Raw genomic sequence first — 27,740 nt, forward strand, 5'->3', positions numbered from 1 at the left:
CCCCGGCGCGACCGGGATACAGAGCCAATGTTACATGTCACCGATGCCAACGAGTCGGCCACTATGCAAACGACCCAAGCTGCCCGCAGTATCAGAGTCCAAGACCCCGCCAGGTGGCCGCCGCGGCACTAGGGGAAGAACAGATCTCCGAGGAACAAGAAACAGGCGAGCAAGAGTATCAAGAGTGGGAGCCAGCCGCCATGACTCTCGCGTGCTTAGGGGGAAGAGACATGGTCCCGCGGGTCCCCCTACCCGCTAACACCCAGAAGTACAGCCAATGGGTGAGCATCAATGGACAACGGGCCGAAGCCCTTCGAGACACCGGGGCCAGTGTGACAGCCGTCCGCTGTCATCTGGTGACCCCAGAACAATATCTACCGAACGTTCTCTGCCCTGTGCGATCAGCCGACAACTCGGAAAGTCTGTGTCGGATGGCCTGCGTCCCCTTTGAGTGGGGAGGGGTCTCCGGCATGTTGAAGGTAACGGTCCGAGACGACGCCCCCGTGGACTGCCTCCTCGGAAATGACCTGGAAAGCTCCCCGTGGGCAGCCGTGGAGCGAAAAGAACACTTGGGGATGTTGGGCGTCCCAGACTGGGCGTGCGTCACCACCCGGTCCATGGCCGCCCGTGCCAACCATCACCCGGAAGAACCAGAATGGCCGGCGCCACCGCCTCCGGTCGCCCCCGCCGAGACCCCCGACCATGGCATCCCCCTCGAACTTGCTCAACCTTCCGACCTCGCTAATCTTGATCAGTGGGCTCAAGAAGGGGGACCCACACAAGAACAATTTCGTCAGGAACAGAAGACCTGTCCCTCCCTTGAGGGACTCCGACAACAAGCGCTCGCCCAAAGCGCCGGGGATACCTCCGGAACTCATTGGGTCTACTGGGACAATGATCTATTGTACAGCGAGCAACGAATCGCCGAGCTGGGGGCCAACCGAGTACTAGTGGTGCCCCTCCGCTTTAGAGACTTCCTGCTAAACCTGGCCCACGATGCCCCCCTGGCAGGGCACCTGGGACAGGATAAAACCTACAGCCGCCTAGTGACCCACTTCTTCTGGCCCAAAATGAGAAACGATGTGCACCAGCATTGCCGATCTTGCCCCACGTGCCAAGCCAGTGGGAAGAGCGGCCGCAAATTAAAGGCTCCCCTGCAACCCTTTCCAGTAGTCACAACCCCATTTGAGAGGGTCGGGATAGACATTGTGGGACCCCTGGACCCGCGTACAAGACAAGGCCATCGCTTCATCCTGGTACTAGTGGACCACGCCACCCGCTACCCTGAGGCTATTCCTCTCCGGACCGTGACAGCCCCAGTGGTCGGCCGGGCCCTGATGGGGATCTTCTCCCGTGTGGGGTTCCCCCGAGAAGTCGTCAGTGACAGAGGCACGAACTTCATTTCTAAATATATGAAGTCCCTCTGGCAACAGTGTGGGGTCACCTACCGCTTCACGACCCCCTATCACCCCCAAGGAAACGGACTTGTTGAGCGGTTCAATCGCACGCTAAAAGGGATGATCGGGGGATTGGAAGAGCCCCTCCGTCGCCAGTGGGACGTGCTGCTGCCGTGCCTCCTCTTCGCCTACCGGGAGGTCCCACAGAAGTCCCTAGGCTTCAGCCCCTTCGAGCTGCTCTATGGGCACCCAGTACGGGGGCCACTCAGCCTGATCAAAGAAGGCTGGGAGATGCCTCCGGCCAAGAGTCCTCCAGATGTCTTCCGGTACCTCCTCACCCTCCGCAACCAGTCCCGGCGGTTCAGAGACCTAGCAAAAGCCAACCTAGAGGCCAGTCAAGAGGACATGAAGAAATGGTATGACCAGAACGCCTCATCCATTGAATTCGAGCCGGGGCAACAGGTCTGGGTAATGTCCCCCACCGAACCGTGCGCTCTCCAAGACAAATGGACGGGACCCTTCAAGGTAATCGAGCGCAAGGGTCCTGCCACCTATCTGATCGATATGGAGTCCGCCCGGAATCCGCTCCGAGTCCTCCACACCAACAGACTGAAACCCCACTTTGCACGAACAGAACTCAGCCTCTTGATGGCCACAGACAATGGGGTTGAAGACGACTCCGAGCCTCTCCCTGACCTCTTGCGGACCCAGGAGCAAGACGGCTCCGTGGATGGGGTCCGACTCTCGGAGACCCTCACCAGAGAACAACGGCAAGAGTGCCAAGCCCTCCTATCACGGTTCGCCAGTCTGTTCTCCCTCACCCCGGGTGTCACTTCCTGGTGTGTGCACGATGTGGACACCGGAGACAGCCCTCCTATCCGCCACCGGGCCTACCGCGTACCTGATCGGGTACGGGCCTGCATCCAGGCGGAAGTAGCTAAGATGCTCACGCTCGGGGTCATCGAGCCCTCAGACAGTCCATGGGCCAGCCCGGTCGTACTGGTCCCCAAAGCAGCCGCCCCCGGGACCACACCAGAACTCCGGTTCTGTGTCGACTACCGGGGTCTGAATGAAGTCACCAGAACGGACGCACACCCCATCCCCCGGGCAGATGAACTGGTCGACCGAATGGGCGCTGCCCGCTACCTCAGCATCTTCGACCTGACGGCAGGTTATTGGCAGATCGGCCTCACACCCCGAGCACAAGAACGCTCTGCCTTCTCCACCCCCGATGGCCACTATCACTTTACGGTCATGCCCTTCGGCATGAAGAACGCCCCAGCGACGTTCCAACGGCTCGTCAATCAGGTCCTGGCGGGGCTCGAAGAGTTCAGCGCCGCCTACCTGGACGACATCGCTGTGTACAGCCACCATTGGACCGAGCACCTCCACCACCTCCAAGCAGTGCTGCAAGCCCTTCAGCGAGCTGGCCTCACGATCAAGGCCAGCAAATGCCAAATTGGACAAGGGTCGGTGACCTACCTCGGACACCAGGTGGGAAGCGGCCTAGTGGCCCCCCTACAGCTGAAAATTGCCGCCATCCAGAACTGGCAACCCCCTATCACTCAAACTGAGGTGCGAGCCTTCCTGGGCCTCACGGGCTACTACCGAAGGTTCGTGAAAGATTATGGTACCATCGTGGGGCCTCTCACCGAACTCACGTCAAAAAATCAGCCCAAGAAGGTGAACTGGACCCCAGAGTGTCAAGCGGCATTCGAACAGTTAAAGGCCGCCATGTGTTCCGCTCCTGTGCTCCAGGCCCCAGACTACAGCCGGGAGTTCGTCGTCCAGACGGACGCCTCCGACCAGGGCATTGGGGCGGTCCTGTCCCAAGTGAACACCGAAGGCCTCGATCAACCGGTGGCCTTCATCAGCCGGAGACTCCTACCCCGGGAACAACGCTGGAGCACCATAGAGAGGGAAGCCTTCGCTGTGGTATGGGCCCTCAAGAAGCTCCGGCCCTACCTTTTTGGCACCCACTTTCGGGTGCAGACTGACCACCGACCCCTGCAGTGGTTGATGCATATGCGGGGGGAAAACCCAAAATTGCTACGCTGGTCCATCTCCTTACAAGGTATGGACTTCACAGTCGAACACCGGCCTGGGTCCGACCACGCCAACGCCGATGGCCTGTCCCGGTTTTTCCGCCTCGACGAAGAGAGTCCCCAAGAGGATGGGTAACTCTCCCCGCCTTCAGCTGGGGGGGACGCATGTTGGACAGGCCACATGACGGGCCGCTCTCCCCCGGCTCGACCAGGCCCGAGCCCAGTCACGCAAGCACCACACACCACCATTGCACGCCCTACGTCCCCTCAGGGACCCCTGCCCTCGAACATGATAACCTCGTGGGTCCGATCCACTGCCGGCCCATGCACCCAGCCCGGGCCGCCATCTTGGACGCCTCGCCACGAGGCCGCCTGGCCCCCGATCGACCTCAACCCTGGGCCTAGCCCAGCCTCAGACAATCCGGCACCACCCTCCACCCAGGAGGTGAGCGGGCTACTTGGCAAGTCAATGGGAGAGAGAGGTGCCGATGGCTCTCCCCCCGCCCAGTGCCGCTCGCCCATCGCCTCCCCGGGCGCTGGCTCCACCCCCCTGCTGGGTGTCTGGACTCCCTCATCCCGGACCTCCCGACCTCCAAGTGCGAGGGTCCGGACATCAAAGCACGCCAGCCCTATAACTGGGACAGCTCCAGAGCAGGAAGTCAGTTGTATCTTGGAGTCGAGAGACGTAAGAGGAACTCATCCTGGACGGACTACTGGCGCTGCCGTGGCTCTGTCCTGTGCACCATCGTCCTGCCTGTTGGCGCTGCCACAGCCGTCGTAACCTTCATTCTTCACCGTCGTCCGGATCTGCTGGCGAGGCCGCGGACCGTTGTAACCATCATCTTCATCGGGACCTGCTTGGCTTCTCCACGGCCCGTCGACCATCCTTCATCCATCTCGGGACCTGCTTGGCTCCTCCACGGCCCGATCAGCAACCACGCCGAGCTCGAGGATTGAGAGCTATTTAACTCATTGGTAACTAAGACTGTCCCGCTACCCTTTCTCCTCAACCAGAGATCAGAACCGAGGGGACCCCTGAGTCCAGACCTCCTTGTATCATAGCGACGTAACCTAAGAATTGCATATAAAGTCTCGTTAACCTTCAATCTTGTGTGGTGTCCGTCTGTGGGGGGGAAGTTACTTACCTGTACAGTCGTTGGAGACGGCTCTCCCTGGAGACCTCTCCCCGTAATCTCGGCCGACCCTCCCGGTCCGTCTAACACTCTGCACTCTGCACTCACACTCTGCATTCACTACTCTGCACTCACTACTCTGCACTCACTACTCTGCACTCTCTACTCTGCACTCACTACTCTGCACTCACTACTCTGCACTCACTACTCACTACTCTGCACTCACTACTCTGCACTCACTACTCTGCACTCACTACTCACTACTCTGCACTCACTACTCTGCACTCACTACTCACTACTCTGCACTCACTACTCTGCACTCACTACTCTGCACTCACTACTCACTACTCTGCACTCACTACTCTGCACTCACTACTCACTACTCTGCACTCACTACTCTGCACTCACTACTCTGCACTCACTACTCACTACTCTGCACTCACTACTCTGCACTCACTACTCTGCACTCACTACTCACTACTCTGCACTCACTTCTCTGCACTCACTACTCACTACTCTGCACTCACTACTCTGCACTCACTACTCACTACTCTGCACTCACTACTCTGCACTCACTACTCACTACTCACACTCTGCACTCACTACTCACACTCTGCACTCACTACTCTGCACTCTGCACTCACTACTCACACTCTGCACTCACTACTCACACTCTGCACTCACTACTTACTACTCTGCACTCACTACTCTGCACTCACTACTCACTACTCTGCACTCTGCACTCACTACTCTGCACTCACTACTCTGCACTCACTACTCTGCACTCTGCACTTACACTCTGCACTCACTACTCTGCACTCTGCACTTACACTCTGCACTCACACTCTGCACTCAACTCTGCACGCTGCATTCACACTCTGCACACTCACTCTGCACTCACTACTTCACACTCTGCACTCACTACTCTGCACTCACTACTCTGCACTCACTACTCTGCACTCACTACTCTGCACTCTGTACTCACTACTCACACTCTGCACTCACCCTCTGCACTCACTACTCACACTCTGCACTCACTACTCACACTCTGCACTCACTACTCACACTCTGCACTCACTACTCACACTCTGCACTCACTACTGACACTCTGCACTCACTACTTCACACTCTGCACTCTGCTCACTCTGAACTGTGCGCACTCTGCACTCACACTATAATAATCCTTATGCAGAATTCCTCTAAAGTATAAGCAGCTTGGGTTTTTCCTATAGGCGCCAAAGAGTCAATGATAGGAAAAGAGGGCAGAGAGTGCTAACCCCATCTCCCCACCCACAGACAACCAAAAATTATCTTCTGCGTTGCTTTGTTCTAATAATATGAATAAGGAATTTAAAGTATATGTATGGGCGAGTGGAAGGTGATCTATCGTATTCAATATATTTTAACACAATTGGTGTTCATGGTTACCTTTACAAACGTGAGATGAAGATGATGCTCACTTTTTAGTTATATAAGGATATTTTGTCGAGTACATTCAAGTTCAACCCACTGGCTGTAAGCAACAAGCTGAGGATCAACAGGCGCGAAACAGCGTGGCGGGCGCGCACGAGACGCAGCGTGGGCGTGCACATCAGCTGAAGATCCCCGGAGAAGACACCGAGTCTGCCTGCTGCCATGACTGACCCACTGCGAGTGAAAGAGCCCGGTGAGTGGGGATCGAGGGGGGGCGGCAGAGAGGGAGTGGGCAGAGAGGGAGGGGTGTGTGTGTGTGTGTGTGTGTGTGTGTGTGCGTGCGTGCGTGAGTGTGTGCTTCCGTGAGTGTGAATGTGGAGCAAGAGATGTGCACGGCTCCAGGAGGCTCGGCGTGCGCGTCCACGAGATGCAATCGGCGCTCGTTCACCGCTCTGGCTCCGTTGAGAGTGAACTCCGTGACAATAGGTCTCGAAGCCGAGACCTAAAAATACCGGTCCAAGAGAAGTTGACAGCACCAAAGTTATTCATACATTGTCTGAAAATCACACTAAAAGTCAATGGCTGTTCAATACCTTTCAATATTGATAGCGGTGCATCAATAACTATTATGCCTGAGGAGAAATATAATGAACTGTGTCCATTGCCCTTACTTAAGCCATTGAAAATTAAAGTATTTACCTCAGCTGTATGTACGGTACTAAAACATCAAGGCTCATTTGTAGCAACAATGAATAATAAGAAATAAAAGTACAAGCGCCTATTTATGTACTTCAATGTTTAGCGTCAAGCACCTGGTTACTCTGCTTCAGCACAGCTGGTGACATCGACTGATATCCATGAACTAAAACATGAATGCTCATCACAAAATAGTATGTAAAAACCCTTCACAGTTTCATGGGTTGGGAAGATTCAAGACTATGAAAGTTCAATTACAAATTAATGAGGACGCTCATCCTATTGCTTAAAAGACACAGACAAATTGCCTTTCACTTACAGGAAGCTGTTGAAAAAAAAGGTAAAACCTTACTCAAACATATCATTGAGCGTTCCACTGGTCCAACTCCATGGGTTTCTCCCTTAGTAGTAGTAGTACACAAAAAGGACAGTGAAGGAGCTGTACGCATCTGCATGGATATGTGTCAAGAGAACAAGGGAATTGAAAGAGAAGGACGTCCAGGTCACACATTGCCAACATGATAACACAACTGGATAGTGTAGAAGTATTCGTCGCTAGCCTTGTTCTGAATAAAGGCTATCATAAGTTGGAACTCGAGGAGAATTGCAGGTACATAACAACCTTTTCTACATATGTTGGTCTGTTCTGTTACCAGTGACTAAGTTTTGGTATGTCATCAGCTGCGGAGCTATTCCAAGATATCATTCGACGTATTATGCAGCCTGTCATGAATGCTTTCAGTTATAGTGATGACATATTGGTTTTCGGAGCTATAGAGAATGAGCACGACAAAGCTTGCACACAAGTGTGTCAGATGTTTGCTGATACAGGTTTAACTTTGAATGCAGAGAAATGTGAGTTCCATAGGACAAAGTAAAACATCTTTGGCCATATCTTTTCTGGAGGAGGCATGACACTCGATCCAGCAAAACTACAAGCACTATCAACTGCCAGTCCCCTGCAAGATGTTTCCATGTTATGTTCATTCCTTGGAATAGCCAGCTATTGCTCTGGATACATAAAAAACATTGCCACTGTCTGTGCGCTATTAAGAGACTTGACGAAAAGAATGTTTCTATCCTTTGGTCACATGAATGTGAACAAAGCTTCCAGAAAATCAAACAAGCTATTTAGCACCCTACTGAAAGGGCCTACTTTGATCCAAAGCTTCATACTGAGGTTGTTGTTGACATTTACCCTGTCAGGTTAGGAGCTAAGGAGCTATCCTTGCCCAGCACAGCGGACACCCAAATGCTCCAAGACGGATAGCGGTACATGCAATTCAAAGTTTGTTCTAAACTGAACAAGCTTATTTACAACCTGAGAAAGAAAGCTTAACAATGGTGCAGGCTTTAGAACATTTCCACGTATGCCTGCGTGGGAAGCGTTTAATGCTTGTGACAGATCATCAACCATTGGTGACTATCTTTGGCAATCAAAAGATGCCTCCTTGCATTGAACGTTGAGGTCTGTGATTGCAAGAATACAACTACACCATTGTGCATCATCCAGGGAAAGATCGAAACCCTGCTGACTACTTCTCACAAATGCCTCTATTTTGCCCTGGTACCCCTTCTAAGATGGCTGAAGCTTCATCGTGAAATCAAGCACCCCAGCCACCATTTCATTGAATCAAATTGTCACTGCCATGAGAGAAGATAGTGATATGCTGAAAATCAAAGACATTATTACACATTAGTCCTGGAACCAGCACCTTCCACCTCTTACCAGTGACAGTGAATACCAGAAGTTCAAAAATGTCAAAGATTAACTGTACGTTACTCAGGAAGGGATTATTCCGAGAGGTTCAAGAATTGTCATTCCAGAGAGTCTGCGACAACAGATAATTGAAGTGGCCAATAAAGGACATTGTGGAATTATTGCCACTAAGCAAGCTTATTGAGACCGAGTCTGGTTTCCATATGTCAATGAGAGAGCTGAAAGAGAATTAAAAGTCTGTCATCTATGTTACTGACTGTCACCAAAAACCACTCAATACCCCTTGAACATGTCAGCGTTGCCAACACATGCATGGGAAAGAATTGCTGTTGACTTCTTTGGTCCTCTTGACAACAGACATCATCTGATGGTGATAGTTAATGAATACTCCCATTTTTCATTGATAAAAGATCTATCACCTATCACTCAAGAATGCGTTATTGAGAGATTAGACAGCATGTTTGCGACGTAGTTGGTTTCTGCGATCTTAAAGTCTGACAACTGTGGTAAATTAATTCAATATTACCTCATCTCAGAATTTCTATACTTAATAATCATAATTTCAGTCAAAGCAAGGAGAGGAGTCCGTGGTGCTCGAGTAAAAAAAGGGTCCAGTAACTCGAGTTAAGGAGGGAGCTCGAGAACCAAGCGGGTTCAGGAGTGGTCTGCAGCTTTATTCACACATCAGAATATTTATACAGTTTTCAGTCAATAGGCAAAAGAAGAAAAGAGAAGTGACAAGAAAAAGGGAAGTGACAAGCAGTAATTTCCAACAGATGTGTCAAAAAGGGGCGTGTCTTGTGTCTCGTGAGAGGGCATGTGATGTGTGGAAATGTGTTCTCTTTCAGTTGAAGGCCCTTACTCATTCGGGGGTTTATCTCTGGCTTAGAGTCAAGAACAGGAACCATCTTGTGTAAAACAGGAACTATCTTGCTGGTTATGGGAATTGGCTGAACCACAAGAGTCAAAAAGAGGAACTATCTTGTGTAAAACAGAGACCATCTGCTCTCTGACTTGCAGTCAAGGACAGGAACTATTTCTTAAGACAGGAACTGTCTGCTGGTTCTGGGAATTGGCTGAAGCACAGGAAGGGGTGGTCAAAGAACTAAGATGCCAGGTGCAGGGTGTCTTACAGTTAAGAAAACAGGAACTATCTGCTACTGGTTCCCAGAATTGGCAGAACCACAGAAATGTGTGGTCAATGAACGGGGGTGCCAGAGGCAGGGTGTCTTCATTGTGGGTCTGAAGACAAAATGGATGTCAAACAAAATGGGTGCTTGTCTAAATGAAAAAATGGCTGTCAGGCAGAAACAGGGAAATGATGGGGCACAATTGTCAATTTTATTTTCACACAACGGTTCATCTTTCAACGTTCGAGAATGCGGATAGAGACACCACATCGGAGCCCTGAGATTGGAAAGAGCAGATGGCCTTTCTTTCTCACTTATTGCAAGATACTCTACAGACGTTTGTGTGTTTAAAGGATGCCAATTAATGTGGCCTTAAAATCTTGGGAGGGACACCCCAGAGATTCACCCTGCTGAAGTGGCGTGTTTTCCGTCCTCTACCTGCTGGAGCCCACGCGCCCAACAAACTCTTCCTCCAATCCCCATATTGGGATGATTTATGGTGCCCCCACCTCCCTTTCACTTCAGTCCTGAGGAAGACCCCCCGTAAGGAATTTAGAAACCTACATTTATTTGGGGTCGCAACGTCGACATTTTTAGTGCCTGCCAGCTTCATCTACAGTGATTTTGCACTGTGATACCTCCAAGCATAGCAACATATTATTGTCTTGATTGATGTAGCTTGAGTTTGAGCCTATGTTTGTCTTATGTTAAGAACTATATGATTTGCACACTATTTTCTCTATATGCCCACCTATCCGCACTTGAATCATTACACCCTCCATAATCATAATCATGCATACAGAGAGTGTTCAATGTGATTAAATAACATTGAACTTTCAATAATTGAACGTTGTTGTCCTATATGTTCTTTATTTCTTTATGTTTTGTTCATGGTGAATAACGATGTACGGGTACATTGAGAGATTAGACAGTATGTTTGCGACGTAGGTTGTTTCTGCGGTCTTAAAGTCTGACAACGGCCCATCTTTCAACGTTCGAGAATGCAGACACTTTCTCAATCATATTAATGTGAAGCATCAGAAAAGCACACCTCTTTGGCTACAGGCCAATAGCATTGTCAAACATTTCATGAGTACTCCTAAGAAAGTTGTCCAGCATACTGTACTAGAATAGCTTGATCCTAAGACTGTCTTAAATTCGACTCTTCAAGTTTACCGTTCAACCCTTCACCTGACCACAAGTGAAAGCCCTGCAACCTTGATGTTTGGGAGAACAATGTAGACCAAGTTACTTCAATGGACAACAGAAAATCATACACTGAGGAAGAGATCTGCATGAAAGACTTGGATCGTAAGTGGAAAATTAAGGCCTATGGAGACAAGCGCCGACATGCAAAAGATGTTACATTCACTAGGAGAGATAGAGTGATTGTTCATCAGCATAGAAAACAAAAGTGTGATGCTCCTTTCGATGCTGAACCATTTCATGTTGTGATCAGTAAAGGACACATGGTGACTGCCCAACGTCAGGCGCTGATGTCAATGTAAAGACTGGGTCTGAAAGGACAAGTGAAGACCCCTTGACTGCTGATTTTTCTACATCACCAATGCTTTCCATGGAAACTTCTACTGCATGTCCCCAGTTTCCGAAGACAAGATCAGGGAGTGTGATGTAATCGCTATGAAGACTCAAGGAAGAGCTATGAATGTGCATTTCTTTGTAAAAAAAATAAATACATCTTGAACAGAGGGGGATGTAGTATTGTGTGAGTTTGTAATGACAGAACCCTTGTGGCTCCTGATGGACTCCGTAGGACTGTGACGTAAGCACTGGAATGTAGTAAAGTAAAGGCAGGTTAAGTATGCTGAGTTTGTGGTTGCATACAGAAGAATGAAGATGTGTTATAGTAAGCTATTTGTGTGGTGCAGTTATTGGCAAGTACCTGGGCTGGGAAGGACGCTACAAGGACCTCTCAAAGTTATGTCCAATTTTGATTTCTGTTTTGTTTTCAAGACCTTTCTTAGTGTGATGTCCACTAAAAAATATAATATTAGAATAGCAGTGAAGGGGATGAATCTAGAGTTTGTTTTCAGATGAAACATTAGGAAATCCATTTCTGATCACACTGAAAATAAACAAAAAAGGAAAGTACTGGCAGAGTTTATCTTCCACAAACCTTCCTTTAGCAAATATTTTCCCCAATTGTCTTTGACTACATTGCCTAAATGCAGTAATGCATGATTTCCAGATGGCATGGGTGCTCAAGGCACCTCTGTTTACCCTACAGAGGTATAGGTTTAACTATCTCGTCCCTAAGTTTAATACTGGAAGATGAACTTAACCTTTCATCTTTCTACAGAGGCTAAAGTGATCGCCATAGAGTTGGATAAAGTATATGGCAACACTTAGGAAACCATTTGATATTGAATCAGTGCTTTACAATATATAGAACTAGGCATGCCTGTAATGTAATAAAGAAACGAAGAATGACCCCGCACCAGAGTTCATACATATGATATATATCAATATACTAGTATAATAAATCTCAATGGACAACACAATGCAACAGTGGATAGCTTCCCAAAGATAAGCAATTTAAGAAACTTGATTGGAGGTTATTTCATTCTTTATTATTCAAAATTCTTTAAAACATTACAGGATTGCTTGCTGCCAACGTGTTTCATCCCTCTTGGGACTTCTTGGGACTAGACCTTAGCCACTTGAAACTAGGACACTAGAGATGTAAATCACTACAGGGGCACTGGAGTACCCTCGTTACCTCACCCACAGGATGCGGATGCATAGGTGACAAAGTGCGTCGGTTTTCTTCGTGGAGTTCTATGGATCCTGGAGGAAAAGATGCTGCAGGCGACCAGGAGAGAAGAGTCCGGTTGGATCCAAGGGTGGATCGAAGATGTAGAGTACCTGAAAGCAGAGGGGACAGAGTCTAGGTCACTAGCCAGTGACCAGGATGGAACCAGGACGGAACCAGGCAATGTCGGGTTGTGATCAGGTGCTGTCGAGTAGTTTGTCTCCGCTGCCACATGGACCAGGAAGTATTGATGACAACCAGGAGTTGAACACGGGCTGTCCCACAAATGCTCCCGCTGTCGTCGGTGTCGGTTCTTGAATCGGAGTCAACAGGCCTTGGCAAATGCAACCCACACAGGACTCGAAGATGGCTTCAAGGTCAGATCGGTGGCTCCTTTTCAGGGGAGCTAGGACCAATCTGGAGCAACCAGACCAGCAGTTTAAATTTGAGGGTTCATCGTCTCAGAGGCCACTAGCCAATGGGCAAGTGACCGGACAACGCGTCAAGCAGGAAAAGTGCAAAAGGGCCCCACGCAGCACTCGGTGAGTGTAGTGAGGTGATCTTCGGTGCACAGGCTGCTCGGGACTGGCGCTTCTCAATCACCAAAGCACAGTCTCAAGGGGGCCTCAGGAGCTGCACAGGAAGCACTTTGCTGGCTTTCCAAGATGGCCGGTCCCACGTCTCACGTCACCTCCACGGGTCTCAGCTTTGCTAGGACTGTGGATCTGGCTGTTGGAAGTCTGGGAGTCCAGGTCTTGTCAGTCTCTGTTGTTGGAGCTCCGGCAGGAGCAACGGCAAAGAAAACCTTAGAGCGCTGATGGTGCCTGCTTGCACAGGGTGGCCACTCCTTGACCACCAGGGAGATTCTTCAGTCTTCTATGTTGAGTAGGATGTCGAAGGGCCCAGAGTTTTGTATCAAAGTTTCAGTCAGGATGATCTGATGTGCTGTGGCACAGCTCCTACCTTTATTCCAAATCAAGGGACTGGATCACCTGCTAGGTCCCCCCTTTGGGTGGGACCCAGGAAGGGGGTGGTACACCCCATTTCCCTTTGTCAAATTTTGCGCCAGAGCTGGAGCTGGAGTGCCCCAGCACCGGTTTGAACTGGACTTTGCATGGGACACCTTGTGTGTCCCAGTAGTGTCTAGTTTCATTCAGCCCTCCCTGCCCCAATCCACTATCTCCTGTCTGGGGTGGTGTAACACCTCCCTGTGACAGGAAACCTTTTGTCCAGGCCTCCCCTGCCGGAGTTTCGGTCAGCAGCAGGAGGCCAGACTTGTGTCTGTGGCAGCAGCATCCATTTTGCGATGCTGAGGCTTTGGTTAGATTTAACCACGTTTAAGGAAAGTAACATGTCTTCTCCCTCTAGAAGGGTGGAATGCTACCCCCGTCACCAGGACTGGCGAGGGGGTAGTAATCCAAAGCATATGACACCTTACACAACATGTTTTGATAAAGCCAAACCAAAGATAGCATTTAACCGTGAGGTTCATAATGCCCTTAAGAGTATATGGTATGGCAATATCCCAGAACAGCTATAAGGACTTGGTTCCGAAAGCTGCAGACAGGCTCAGCTCATTCTAGAGCACCATCTCACATAAAACCAAGCACTCTGCCTCCAGGATTGTTAAGGCCTGCCATAGGATTGACTTATAGGTGTATATGTGTCCAGATATAGGTTTAAATATAGGTATACTATATCTAAGCAAGGGGTGTTTACACCACCTTTCCCCAGCTGAGTGATCAGCCAGTTGTGTCAGTTTGGATGGCCAGCCAGGGGTGGCAAAAGATATGCTGTAGCCCCTGGTAGGCCTTGGATGCACCTATGCCCTGGGTACCTATAGTACACTGTACAGGGGCTGATAAGGTGACCCAATATCTAATTGGAGATTTACCTAGGGTACATGGAGTCCATTTTAAAGAGAGAGCAGATAGCCTGGGGCCCTGATTAGCAGGATCCCAAGCCAACTAAGTGGAAAACCAGCTAAACACTAGGCAAAAAATCTGGAGTAGCCATAGTCAGGTATCCACCTGTCTACAAATATCGCAAAGAAACAGAACCCCACATCCCTCTGTTCTTTTCTGTTTTAACAAGGTGAGCTCTCTCCACTGTGAGTGAGACACCATAGAACATGTTCAGAGATGGTGCTGCCTCTGTCAGAGCCACTGTCAGCATAAAGAGATGAAGCCTGTTATAATACTGTGCTGACTCTTTTGAGGGAAGGTAAATGCAGCTGGCAGCACCAGAGCATCACCTGCCCATTGACCCATTTCTTCCTAGGCTGCAGATACCCATTGAGGCAGAAGGATGGGGAGACAGTGGTGGGTCGTCAGCTATTCCACAGCCTCCATAAAGTCTCTGGAGACCTGTGCAAAGATGCAGAATGGTGACCACCCTTCCACCCAATCCACCAGGTCTGCGGAGACCAAACAAGAGGCTGGTAAACTGGAGAAGCTGCATGTCATCAAAGCAGAGAAAACATGTTTGGGATTTTACTGCTTTGACATAACAGCAGTAAAATGAAGTGAATTCAGTGTTTCTCGACGAAGGCTTCCAATGAAAACCATACACAACGCAGACAATCATTTTTGTGATAACAGGGAAGAGGCATAGTCTAACCAGTGAAAAGAAATGTACAAATACCCTTGATTAGTTTCTTTTTTTTGGACCTCATTTGCCTTTACCCTCATGAAGGAAAACACCGACCACCACTGCTTGTCTACGTAGGCTGGCCCAGAAATCTAGGTTTTAGCACACATCGAGACACAGATGGCTTATTGGCGGAAGAGCTAACCAACACAAAGAGGGCTACCTGGTAGACTCCATCAAGGTATATTATAACCTGTAGGACCAGAATATTACCCGTAGGGAACCCATAACCAAGGTCCATGGAGCAAGAGATGGCATAATCATAGGAACCCGGGAAAAAAAAAACCTTGATTAGTTTCTTAAAGAAGGTATATGATAAAAGACAATTGACCCGCTCAAGTAACAGAAAAGAGGTTGGCCAGAAATTTAAGAGAGAATAGACAATGGAAAAAAAAACGCCGTCAGGCCATCAGAATGTCAACACAAGCCAAAGAGCTGTAGCTGGGAAAACTAGCATTACAGCATAAATTAAAAATCTAAATAAACTTGCATAAAGAACGGAACGTTTTTTCCTTTTTAATTTAAAGGGGAAACCTTCCAGAAAACCATACAAACCAGTTCCTGCAGTTGCATTTTATGTGGAAAAACCTTTGTGCATTTCCCACAGTGGGCTAGACTGAGAACCAAAAGCAGCCCTGGAAAAAGATGCTCAAACCAGCCCCTCCCTTCATCTACTCATGCAAGCCGTCATTTCACCATTGTCTCGTCTGTCTCTCTCGCTCTTCTACCTATCTGATCGCTTTCTCTCTTCCTCACCCCTTGATCCCTCCAGTGCCGGCTGTTCTTCTTAACGGGTGTTGAGGCGGTGTTCAGTGAGGGTTTAAATAAAAAAATAAAGCACTTACGTGCTTCTTCCTTCAAAGGGTTCTTCTGCTCTGGCCGAACTCCGATTCCTCGGGGGCTGGTGCACCCTGCCAAGCTCTGAGACACCAATGATGGTGCTGCTCTCATACTGGCAATATAGCATGAGAGAGCAGCGCCATGAATGCCCTGAGTGGGCTGCTTTGACGATAGCTCAGTTCTTAGAAGCTTGTGCCTCTACTCCACCCGGCTGTAGAGTGCAGTTCGGGTGGAGAGAGATTATTGTATAACGGCTTGGCCACCCTTAGACAGCCGGCCAAACCGTCATGCACACTTACAGTGTGCAATACTCCTCCCCCTCACCCAGTCTTAGCTTGCTGGCTCAAGCATGGAAAGAGAACTAAGATGATAATAGATTTGTTTTATTATCATTTTATTTTTCCCACCCTCAGCTGGCTGTCAGCAGGGGGTGCAACGCTCCTCCGCCATCGCGTAGGAGCTGCCACTGCATCCTTCTCTCCCCCTCTCTCTCTCTTGAAGCCTCCCCGTGCCTGCCACAATTGACCTCTGGGCGCCCAAGAAAGTAAAAGAGGCACTTGGAGTGGTCCAGGGCTTTCAAATCCGATCTCCAAAAGTCCCAGACCAATAAGAAAACGCCCATTGGAATAGAAGGTTGAGAAGTGTGGCTCAATGATTGGAGCGGAAAACCCTGATGCAGAGGTCTAGCCCGGGACCAGGGTTCAATTCCCCGCCTCGGCGGGTCTTGGGCTCAAAAATTCCACGGACCTGATAATTCTCGCCTCGGTGCCTATTCCAATCATGGAGTCCCACTCAGCAACTCTGGGCAATAGCTTGCTTAATCTCCACAACGCTAAGGTAGGCGTGGGCGGAAAATCCGTTCCGCTCGCGGATTTTGCGGATTTTCGGGAAATCCGCAATCCGCGAGATTTGCGAATTTCCCGCAAAATCCGCAAATCCGCGAGCAGCGGATTTTGCTCGCACTGCTCGCACTGTTCGCTTGAGTTCGCGCCCCGCGAATAAGTGCAAAATTGCAGAAATACGATTTTAGCAAAACTGAAAGTAACTACTTACCAGGTTCAAAAGTTCAGGCTCATCATTAGTAGCCATTTCCTGGAGTGCTTCCTGAGGGGCCCCTCCAGAGTTCAGTTGCCAGTTGAAACTAGTATGTGACCCTGCTCTGAACCTCAGAATAGTTACACATATGCCACAAAGGTCCTGAATTACAGCTAAGGGAGACAAGCAGGAGCCAGGCTGGAAGTTAAAATCCATTAATCAGCCCCTAATTCATTATTGTCAGTTGGGGCAGGGCAGGTGTTGTAACTAATTTTGCAACAATGAAAGCACTTAGCAAGTGCAAAAGATCACTAATCAGGGCGCACTAAGGAAGCAGGTGCCAGCTAAAAAAATATTCTGTGACACATGAATCAGCCCCAAATTAATTCAGGTCACTTGAGGCAGGGAAGGTGTGCTTTGCTTTGCCGAAAATAATGTACACTGGACAACCAGAGGGTGTGGTGATGAAACAGAGGGTGGCATGGGTGGGCCAGAGGGTGGCATGAGTAGTCAGAGAGTGGCAGTGGTGACAGAGAGTGGCAGTGATGAAGAAGAGTGTCCCAAACAGGCTGGACACGTAGAAACAACAAGTTCGCGAAACTTGCGACCCGACAGGTAAGTTCGCAATTTGCGAAAGTGTACAAAACCCTCGCGAACTGGCAGAAACACGGGCGAACACAAAAAAAAAAAAAATCCGCAAATTCGCGGGAATTCGCGGATTTTGCGGATTGCGAATCCGCAAATCCGCAAAATTCGCGAACGCGAGATCCGCAAAATTCGCTCATGCTTACGCTAAGGATGCCTGGCCTCCACCTTGGGGGTGCCCAGGAGTGGACGCCTCACAGGGAAAGCCAGGATGGGTTCCACAGTCGTATTCGTACAAGCGCCTTGAGACCCTTGCGGGTGAGTAGTGCACTATACAAGTATCAATTTACAATTTACAATACCTGTCTGGCCTTGTTTCCACATGATCACATGCTGGTAAAAAGCACAAAAAGCACTAAAAAGGCAGTTGAACACAAACTCACCAGTGTCGAAGTTCAGCACTCGAGCAGCCTCTCCTTCTATGGCTACTGCTATGTTGTCTCCCTCTATGTAGGCAGCTGTGGCTTTCCTGTGAGACAGCATCACCTCGAATAACTTGCGACTGCACTGCAGGTGATGGAGGGCGAGGTCATTGACTCTGGGTTCGATGTCAGCCTTGTAAGCATTGAAGGACTGGTGGAAGATGTTCTTCATTATCTACAACAACAAACACTTTTATAGGAACTCGCCATTAGATTGAACTACAGAAAAAATGGTGCACAACTCATCAGCTGAAGAGGGTTATTTACGAATGTTTCGCACATGGTGCAAAGCATTGCAATGTGGTGTAAAGTGATTCGAAGCATTGCATCAATTTATTGACCATTATAAAAGTCTGCAGGGACTGCGCGGAATTGTGCAGTGAAGCGTTAGCACACATGCAAACCTTAGTGAATAACCACACAAGAGTTCATGTTAGAATGTGCCAAGTCCCTTATTTGTATTTGAGTCCAGAACATACTTTGGGCTGGGAATGAGACTTTCTTTTTACTACACACATAGATGACACCGTGCCACAGTTTTACAGTTGGATTTTTGCAGGAAAATGGCTCCCATGGGATTACAATGATCTCTGCTTTTTCTAAAAGAGTTAATAAAATCGCATTCACAAACATTGCCCAGGAGATTATGATTGGGGCCCATGCTCAAAAATGAAAGGTAAGAAAGACAGTGCCTGTGAGTGACATGAGTCAAAAACAACAATGGTAGCACATGCTCAGAGTGCTCCAGAAACAGAAATCATTGTGGAATAATCATTCATTCTTTCAGTAGGAATGCTAAAATATTTGGGGCTAATTCAAAGAGACTATGGGAAATTTGATTAACGTACTCTTCGTGTAGTATAATCATTTTGCCTAATTTACATTCCTTATCCAGAGTTACATAAGATAAGTATGCATAGTGTAATGTAAATATGTATTTATGGCATCTGAGAACATTTTGGGCACTGACCCCGCTGTAACAGAGAGTCTAAAGCGAGAAGCCAACATATATGGGCCGATTCACCAAGCTTTCTTCTGAGGCTATGTGTGCTTCATGCCTTGTAAATTCATACTTTCACACAAAAAAAGTCACACCTACTGACAGACAATAGATGTTGTGAATCAGACATGCATATTTGATCATTTTTCGGTGGAAGACACACAAATGAAGAGGCGTATTTACAAAGAGGTCACACAATGCAGCTAGTTGCGGCTCTGTGTTGCGTGAATGGGAAAGAGCGCCATATCTACTTAGAAGTGGTGCAGATCTACCGTCTCGCTGGTGCACTTGTGGCTGACATGCGCCAATGCATGCACCCTTCTACCACAGTGCAAGGGTGCTGCGTTGCAGTCAGCACAGTTTCTGTGGGGGAAAGGGTTTGCTCCTGCACCAAAAATATGCTTCAAGATATTTTTCTCTGCATGTGTGCTGTAGAATGGAGCACACACACAAAGAGGGAAAAACAAGGAGAAATGAAAACATTTTCCTCATTACTTTTGCCTCATAGAGGCGCAATATTTTCATGAAAATCCCATCTGTAACTCTGGAGAAAGGGATTTGCACTAAAATCCATGGATGATTGCACGGGAATGCTCGTGCACCATCAATGGAACACTTCCCTTGATGCAAAGTAACGCTAGGCAATGGATTGAGCTGCGTTGCTTTACTACAGTCTTATAGACCGCTGAAGAGGTCTATACCAGCTGCCAAAGGCCCTGAACTTCAGTTATAAGGTCTGGTGTCGGGATTTGCAAAGGTTTGTAAATCCAAGATCACTTTCTAGATGGAAAGAAATGTTATTTAGTGATAGCAATTGTTTGTCCAGGAAACACCCAGGTAAAGCAAAACGGTTGTAGTATGTAAAAAACACAGAACCAAATAGTATGCTTCTTGTTTGTGAATAATCAATCCAATTCAGTATTGCATCACCTGCTGTGCACCAACAGCAATGTACTTTTCTAAGTACACAAGCGTTTTCTTCTTTTGTATGTTACATCTGTGTACTTCATAATCATGCAGTATATATTTTAAAACCATTTTGTAAACCAGGTCCATTTTATTCATGGACAAATCACTCAGTAATAGAAGATTCAGGTGCTCTTCAAGATAGCTATTCTTTGCGTGCAGGCACGGATAATTTCTGAGAATGTGTATGGTTTCTGTGGGTACTGAAGGGACACGCCATGTTTCCTCAGGCAGGCTGATGATTTACTTACATTCTCTGATTTTCAGTTTTTTAGACGTAAAGTCACATATTTGCTTAGCAATTTGTGTAGACTATTGGCCTTTTATTTGTCTAAAATCCCTGTTCACTCACCTCAGCTAGATTATACAAATAAGTATGATAATAGGAAATATGTGTTAGCAAGATTAGATCAAATAAGGATGTCTCTGGGCCTTGCTAATCTTGGCGCAACATCGAAACTCAGCTATCTCCACCCAGATGGGTCTTTGTCTCGAAATGGGCTAGTCCTATAGCTAGTAGCCAGTCAGAATGGGCACAGACCAAGGAGGCACATAGCGACCCAACAAAAAGTTTCATACATTTCAGATTTGATAGTTTAGAAAGTTGAGGGGCAGGACTAAGGCTCTATTTGCCGTTAAACAGCAAAGATAACTTGAGTAGTAAACACACTACCTTATCCAATGGTCATTTTAAATAGTATGTTCAACATCGATGACTAAAAGAAATTTGATTGCTGGTTCCTTGTCATCACATTAGCCTACCTCACCTACAAGCTTGAACACTCAACAGAAATACTTACACTTAGGGGCAGATTTTGAAAAGACTGACGCATCCCTGCATAAAAGCAGGGATGCACCAGTAAAGACGCAACACGTAAAAATACCCTTGCGCCACCACGGATGCGTCACATTTACAATGCGGCGAACCATGGCGCAAGGATAGTCAGATGCGTGTCGCATCTTTTGTCGTAAGGGTAGCCCATTGCTGGAGTGGTGTCGCAAGCGTGACGCAACTCCAGCAATGCTCAGGGGCGGCTTATACCCATAGTGCTGCATCACTCCTAATGCCTGCTTGAAGCAGGTGTAAGGTTTTAATGCAGCGGGGTAGTAAAAGTGACTCCGTGAAATCTTGTAGATTTCACTGCGTCACTTTTACGAGTCTTCCTTGCGAAGGAACGCCCACCTTGCATACATTGTACATGATGCAGGTAAAAAGTAGCGCAGGGCTTTACAACGTGACGCATCTCACTAGATGTGTCACGTTGTAAATATGTTCTTTAGTGGCGCATTGTTTACGATGCCGCTGTGCGTCACAGAAGTGATGCAACAGTGTCGTAAAGATGTTGCAAGGGGCTTGTGAATCTGCCCCAAAATTTTCAATACTTTACACAAAAACTCAAAACCCTGGCTCCCACAATCTCAGAAAAATGAACAGCCACACTCATGACCTCTCCCAGTTAAAAGACAACTCATTTTCCAGGTCTTACTCCAACAATGATCCAAGGAAATGAAATTCACTGCCCGGCCCAAATCCGAAATGCTCCGTCACTCTTAACAATCAAACCAGCATTGGCAAGCCAATCGATCTTTCTTTGTGAAGCATGCAATGGGTTTTAATGATGTGTTCATTTTTGCAAACGGTTGCCATGGGAAAATCTATTTTAAAATTAATAAAAGTTAAAAATGTACTTCCTAAAATTGGTGAGCATACGTTTCCAAAAAAATAAGTAAAAAATGACAGATTGAAAAAAGAAAATCAAAAAAACATAATTGGCCCACCCACCTTGATATTGAGCCATCACTCACTTTAAAGAAATATACAATGGCCGAAATGGGCTGACCCACTGATAAATGCTGTGGTGTGTCAAAGTAAAATGGGAATTCTACTTGAACAGATTGATGGATGAAGAAAACTTATTGAAATATGCATGTGTACCTACGTATGTGTGCACGTATGGGGGGGGGAACAAACATTTGGCAGCTAAATATCTCTAATTACGTTCATAAAATGAAAAATAGGTTTTACGGGGCATGCATCCCATATTTGCCATCTATTTTAGTTTAATTACATCGTGTATCTTCACTACTAATTGGTGTATTATATTCTCAAAGTCATACTTATTATTCGTGAAAGATCAATGACGTCGTCTGTCTTCGCTTTCACTCTGACTCTGTAGTGGAGAGGATATATTTACCAAGCTGTTGAAGCAGGCTTTATTTGATCAGCTGCGGAAATTGTGTCCCCGGCAATTCATTTCCAAGAGGATATGAGCTGTTTACTTGGAGAGATCATACATTCTATCAATTGACATCAACGCGCCACTCTTTAGAAACAAGATGGCGGGTTTCCATGTTTGCTCGTCGCTATAAATAAGCAATGGGCACAATTAAATGCCTTCTATGGATCCTTTAGAAGCTAAAGCAACGTGTTTATCAATAGCATTTGTTTTTTGTTGTTGTTTTTTTTTCTTGCGGTAATTGCTGTATTAGGGTATACGCATTACTAAAGGCAACATTATGGGATCGGCAAATGGTTGGTGGCTAAAATGTTACTTATTGCGGTTGTCTTACAGACACTCAGAAGCACTGTACAAAGGGTGGACCAGTGTGCTTTGGGAATTACCTTGCAGTCCAGTTGCTGGGAACAAAATAAACACACTTTATGCCTCGAAATAAATGAAGTCCTTGACAACAGTTATTTATAAAAGCTCTAGGTATCACTGTTATGTAGTGTATGCACACGAAAGCCATGGACATACATTGAAACCGACAACAGGTTCATGCTAAGATGCAGACAGAGCATCATAGCTACAAACATCCACTCACATATAGACTAACACACCTGCACCTTACCATGCACCCAGACTAGCAGATAGGCACCCATGTACACAGACTTACCTGCATCCTTACATGTAAACATGCATGCAGTCACCAACAGACACAGACCAAGAGATGAGCTATGCTACTCTGCTTACTTGTAAAGCAAAAAGTAAAGAATCCGGGAGTATTTTTTGACACAGCCTTATCTTTTAAACATCAAGTTAATGCCCTTACTTCCTCCACATTTTACACAATGAAAATGCTTAGAAATCTTTTTCCTTTCATACGTCAGGATCTCCGGAAAACCGTTGTCTCCACTTGCATTCTTTCCAGATTAGACTACTTTAATGCCCTCTTTGTTAGTTTACACAAATGTCTTCTTGGCAAGTTACAATCCTTCAGAATCCGCCGGCCCGAATCGTTATAGGGATTCCCAGACATCAGTCTGCTAAACAAGCTCTCACATCCCTTCACTGGCTTTCCTGGCTGGTATGCCCCACAAATAAATCCTCAATCCTCCGAAGACAAATTGGTCAAAGTCCCGAGTTTTTCGGCTCTCTAGGTGGGGTGGCAGGAGCTTTGTCACCCCCACTTCCAAAATATGGAACACCTACCCTCTCGTCTGAAGAACTCTACTGATTTGCTTTAATTTAGAAAGACCCTTAAGACGTGACCTTTTACTTTTTAACTACTGCCCTTTACAGATTCAGGCATTTTCTGTACATATTTCTTCTTCACCAATCATCCTTTTTTTCAGGTTATTAGCGCCTAGACGCCTCTGGGCATTGGTTTGCGCCTTATACATATAAAATCAAATCAAGCACCTTTTGTTGCTTTAGTGCCATCTCAACATGCTGGATGTGATGGATGAGAAGACAAGAGGGAAGAAGTCCGAGAGAGATAGAGGAAGAGGTCTTGTGAAGCAAAAAAATGAGTTCAACAGTTAGTAAACAGTATCCGATGATTGTCCAATCCAGAGTTTATCTTTAAAAAAAAGATAAGTACTTTTTTTTTTACTAAAATGAACAACCAGTGATTGGTACTAGATTAAAAATGGGCAAAAACATATCAGGCTTATATAATTCCTCACAGGTGCAGGCTCACTGTACTTAGCGTGAGCAGTGTCAGTAGCTCATGGGCCAGAGCTTCAGGAGTCCCTGTCAATGGCAACCCCCAACATAATTCTTCCTATAGTAAGTAGAGTCCCAATGTCTTGTAAGTACAAGCTCAAAGGTGTAGGAGTTACTGGAGTGTGGTGGCAGCGAGGTCCCCAGTGTGAGGCTCTCTCTTCAAAGTGTGCATGATGATGTTCACACCTTCCTCTGATGCTGTTTGGGAGCTCCTTGCAGGCTGCATCTGGTCATCAGGTGTGACTGAAGGGTCCAGCAGGATAACAGTGGGATAACAGGGCAGAAGCAGCTGTGGCCATAAGGGAACGGGCCAAAAGCAAAGGTCCTCCTTCCAAACAAGTGAAGAGCCTACCCTCCTGTGCTGGTGAATCTTCGGTCTTTAGATGTCCGCGGCTGACGATCTGCTTACCCGTACTATCTGCACAGGACATCGGCTGGCAGGCACAGTCGTTGGAGGCTACTGAAGGGATGCCGCTCTCTTGCTCTCTTCTTCTCATCAGTTGGTGTAGTGCACCAGGGATGGTTTAAGCAGTACTTGGGGGTCGGAGACCCACAACAGAACTCTGGTCGCCACCTGCATCTTTGCCCCTACTTCTTCTTGAGTACAGTATACTGATGTCTAGCATCAATTTAACAGTGATTGGGGTGGGAGAGAGACCCAATGCATTCAAGTCAGCTCCCGCATTGCTCCCAGGTTATTTCGCACTTCTGGGTTTTCCCTTCCACTTGGGCCCAGTCACTTGAGCGTAGCAGTTGGGCTCCTCTTGACACGCTCCTCCGTCAGGGTGTTTTCTGCTTCCCCCTCTCAGCAGGTTATGCAGGTTCCAGTACAGAAGCAGTCCCAGAGCTCCTCCAGCAGCTTTTTTCAGTGATGTCCCTCCCCTCTCATATTCTGTAAAGTCCCACCACTAGAGTCAGTGGGAAATCGGTAACCTAGTGAGGATGATACACTCTCATAGTCATGCTGCGCACAGGAAATGTTCATTTCACTCTAAGGGTCTTTGAAGAGGTCCAAAGCTGTTCCCTCTCAATGTATCTGGAGCAGAGTAAGCACAGTGTTTGATTCCGCTCCTGGTTTCCTCAGCAGGTTGTGACAAGGTATTTTTTAAATAGGTGCACCCCAAACATGAGCATAATTTCGTGTGGAAAACGTGCACCTATTAACCATCAGTCTTTGGGAGAAGCATCTCTGGGGCAGACCACTGTCTCTACCTCCCCTAACACTCCCTCATGTTAAATGATGGTGTCCAGGAAGAGACAACCAGTAGATTTCTAATAAAACGTTTGTGCTTCATAACTAATGCGAACCTCACTAAATCCTTCACCAGCTTAGTGTCGGATATTAAACCCAAAGCTCAGGAATGTAAGCAATACACATTGCCCGTCTGGGGAGACGCTGCCTGGATTTTGCATCACATTTTACCAGGGGCAATCCAAAATGGATCCTACTTGCTACGCAGTTGCACCATTGCATTCAACATGGAGTTGTGCTACCAGTCATAATATGCACACAATGTACACATTCCATTCACACAAGGCCGGCAGTTAGGTTTGGGCACATGATGTGAGTGGAAATTTGCCAAAGTGAGGCCTGTAGGTCTTTCAATTTTCAAGAACAGGAAGAAGGCCTTTCCTGTACTACAAATCAGGAAAATGTATGCTGTCATCATTGCCCCATGATTATGTCTCAGGACTCAGACAGCAGTATTTGTCCTAGAAAACCACACATGCTGCACCCCTCCAAACCACATAGCCATTTCTCAGAAATTTTCAAACAGCCTGGGTATCAGTGTACATGCATGGCTGTTATACATAATGGGCACTAAAAAATCAGTACAACGCTGAAAACTACAGTTGAGTAACTCAGGATAGCGGTCCATGTCAGTAAAACCAGGTAGTAATCATAGGCCCAAGAAGAAGGCACTGAACTAAATAAAAGGCACCATTAAGAAAACCCCTTTGAAATCCCTTTGTATCCGAGATGTAATACTCCATTGGAAGCCATCAGACTTAACTTTGGAAAAGTAAGTCTGAGCCTGTAAGAACTTGCTTGATATAATCAAGTAAGGCCATTTAATGAAAAATATGGCCAGCATAAATTACTGTGTGAGAGACCATTTATGAATGGGTAGCCAGAGTATGCCGGATTTTAGACAAGAAAATTAGAGGTAGATTGGCACGTGAGGATGGAATTCAGCTTTCGCATTGGGAGTCAAAGATGTAAATATCTCTTATCCCTGCTAAGCCTGAGCGGAGCTGCAAAGTCACCAAAAACTTTGCAACACTAAGTGGAGCTCTGCAAGCGGTGGGAGCATTAGGTCACACCATTCATGCTGATTTTTACCGGGTGTTTGTCCTGTGCTGGAAAATCAGTGCGAACGGCACCATGCACAGAGCAAGAGGTCGCTGCTTATTTCTGCCACTCAAGTAGGTCTACTACTTCAGCGGCAGCTTCCTCATTGTGAATGGAATGTTTCTTAACGCAAGCGATCGCGACCATCCGTGACCACCCTCATTGAGAAATCTCACTGAGAGGTGGTCTAGAGTTGGATTTTTATCACTCGCCAACTTAACATTGGCCAGGGAGGAAAAAAACTGTGCCCCACGTAGTGTGGAAAACTCAGCAAACTCTGCTTGCTCCGTGGAGTGTGGAAAACTCCACAAAGTCCGGCAACGGAGCAGAGTTCTCCACCCAGGCCTAATCACAATCTGGAGTCTATGCATTTCCATTTGCAAGAATTGTTACATTTTATGAATATGCAATGGAAGATACGTTTTTGATGGAAATTCTATCAGATAATTTTATGGATTGTGTTAAAGGTTTTACATAACCTGAAAATAAATTAAATTGAATTGACTCTGATAATATTCACTGATTTAGGAGTTGATCAATAGTATTGTGTTAAAGATTAAGGGCCTTATTACGATGTCGGTCAGAATTGCCCCAGACCGACACCGCTTCGGACACGGCACCGACCGACCTGAGATCGGCTGTTCCGACTCCCTGATTACAATGCGACGGAACACTGTTTGGTCGGATACTCACTTTTCTCTATGGGAGCTCCCCTTAAAACCATAAACCAGCCATAATACAGGCTCCTATGGAGAAATGGGTGTGTGTGTGTAAAACCCTACACCCTGTGGCAGGCACCCCATTGTGCCTGCCACAAAGTGCATGGAGTTACAGGGGGCACGCTAGATACCCCCTCGGCCAACAACCGTAGGCCACGGAGGCAAGATGGCCCTGCTAAGGGACCCCAAAGTCGCTTCCTTACAGCTTTTCCATGTCAGGAAGGCTGGCACGGAAAGGCTGTGGGAAATCAACATCGTAATTCCTACAGCGGAAACGCTGTCCATAGGGGATTCCGGCTTTGTTCTGACCAGCTGGATGAGTCCGTGAGCCGGTCGGAACCAATTCTGAATGACTGGCCAGTTTACGTTACGACCGTCTGCATCGTAATCTGGCAGTCGGACCGCAAATCGACCACCTTTTATTCTCTGTGACTTGTGAATTCATATGACAATTTTGCTCCAGAATATTTGTGTTTCTTCCTCATAAAGGACTTTATGGGAAGCCAGGCCCGTGCAGGGCTGTTGAGATGCTCCTACACTCCTTACTGTGCAAGCTCCACATTCGTCCGAAATAGCTCACAGAATGGGCCGCATTGTACTGCATCAGTAGATTTAGGATTAACAGCCACATGCATCAAGCTAAAAACTAGTCGCAAATGGGCAGATTCTCAGAATCTGCCCCTTTGCGACCGGTGTTTTTGCATTTGGGATGTATCATCCCAAATGCAAAAATCGCAATTTAAGGAATCTCTAAATTGAGATTCCTTAAATTGTGATTGCATTTAAGGAATCCCAAATTGAGATTCCTTAAATGCAATGCATCAAAGTAAAAAAATTAGCGATTTCGCTAATAG

General features: G+C 47.2%; 1 protein-coding gene across 1 annotated transcript in view; it reads right to left on the reverse strand.

Moving 5' to 3' along the window:
• Positions 1–27,740, reverse strand: part of LOC147674021 (uncharacterized) — a 416,608-nt gene that overhangs the window by 59,129 nt on the left and 329,739 nt on the right. Inside the window, exon 4 of the mRNA XM_086945099.1 lies at positions 17,860–18,073. Coding sequence (XP_086801225.1) covers positions 17,860–18,073 — 214 coding nt within the window. The remainder of the gene's footprint in view (positions 1–17,859; positions 18,074–27,740) is intronic.

This window comes from Lissotriton vulgaris, chromosome 12 (assembly GCF_964263255.1).
Source record: "Lissotriton vulgaris chromosome 12, aLisVul1.2, whole genome shotgun sequence".
Classification (NCBI taxonomy): domain Eukaryota; kingdom Metazoa; phylum Chordata; class Amphibia; order Caudata; family Salamandridae; genus Lissotriton; species Lissotriton vulgaris.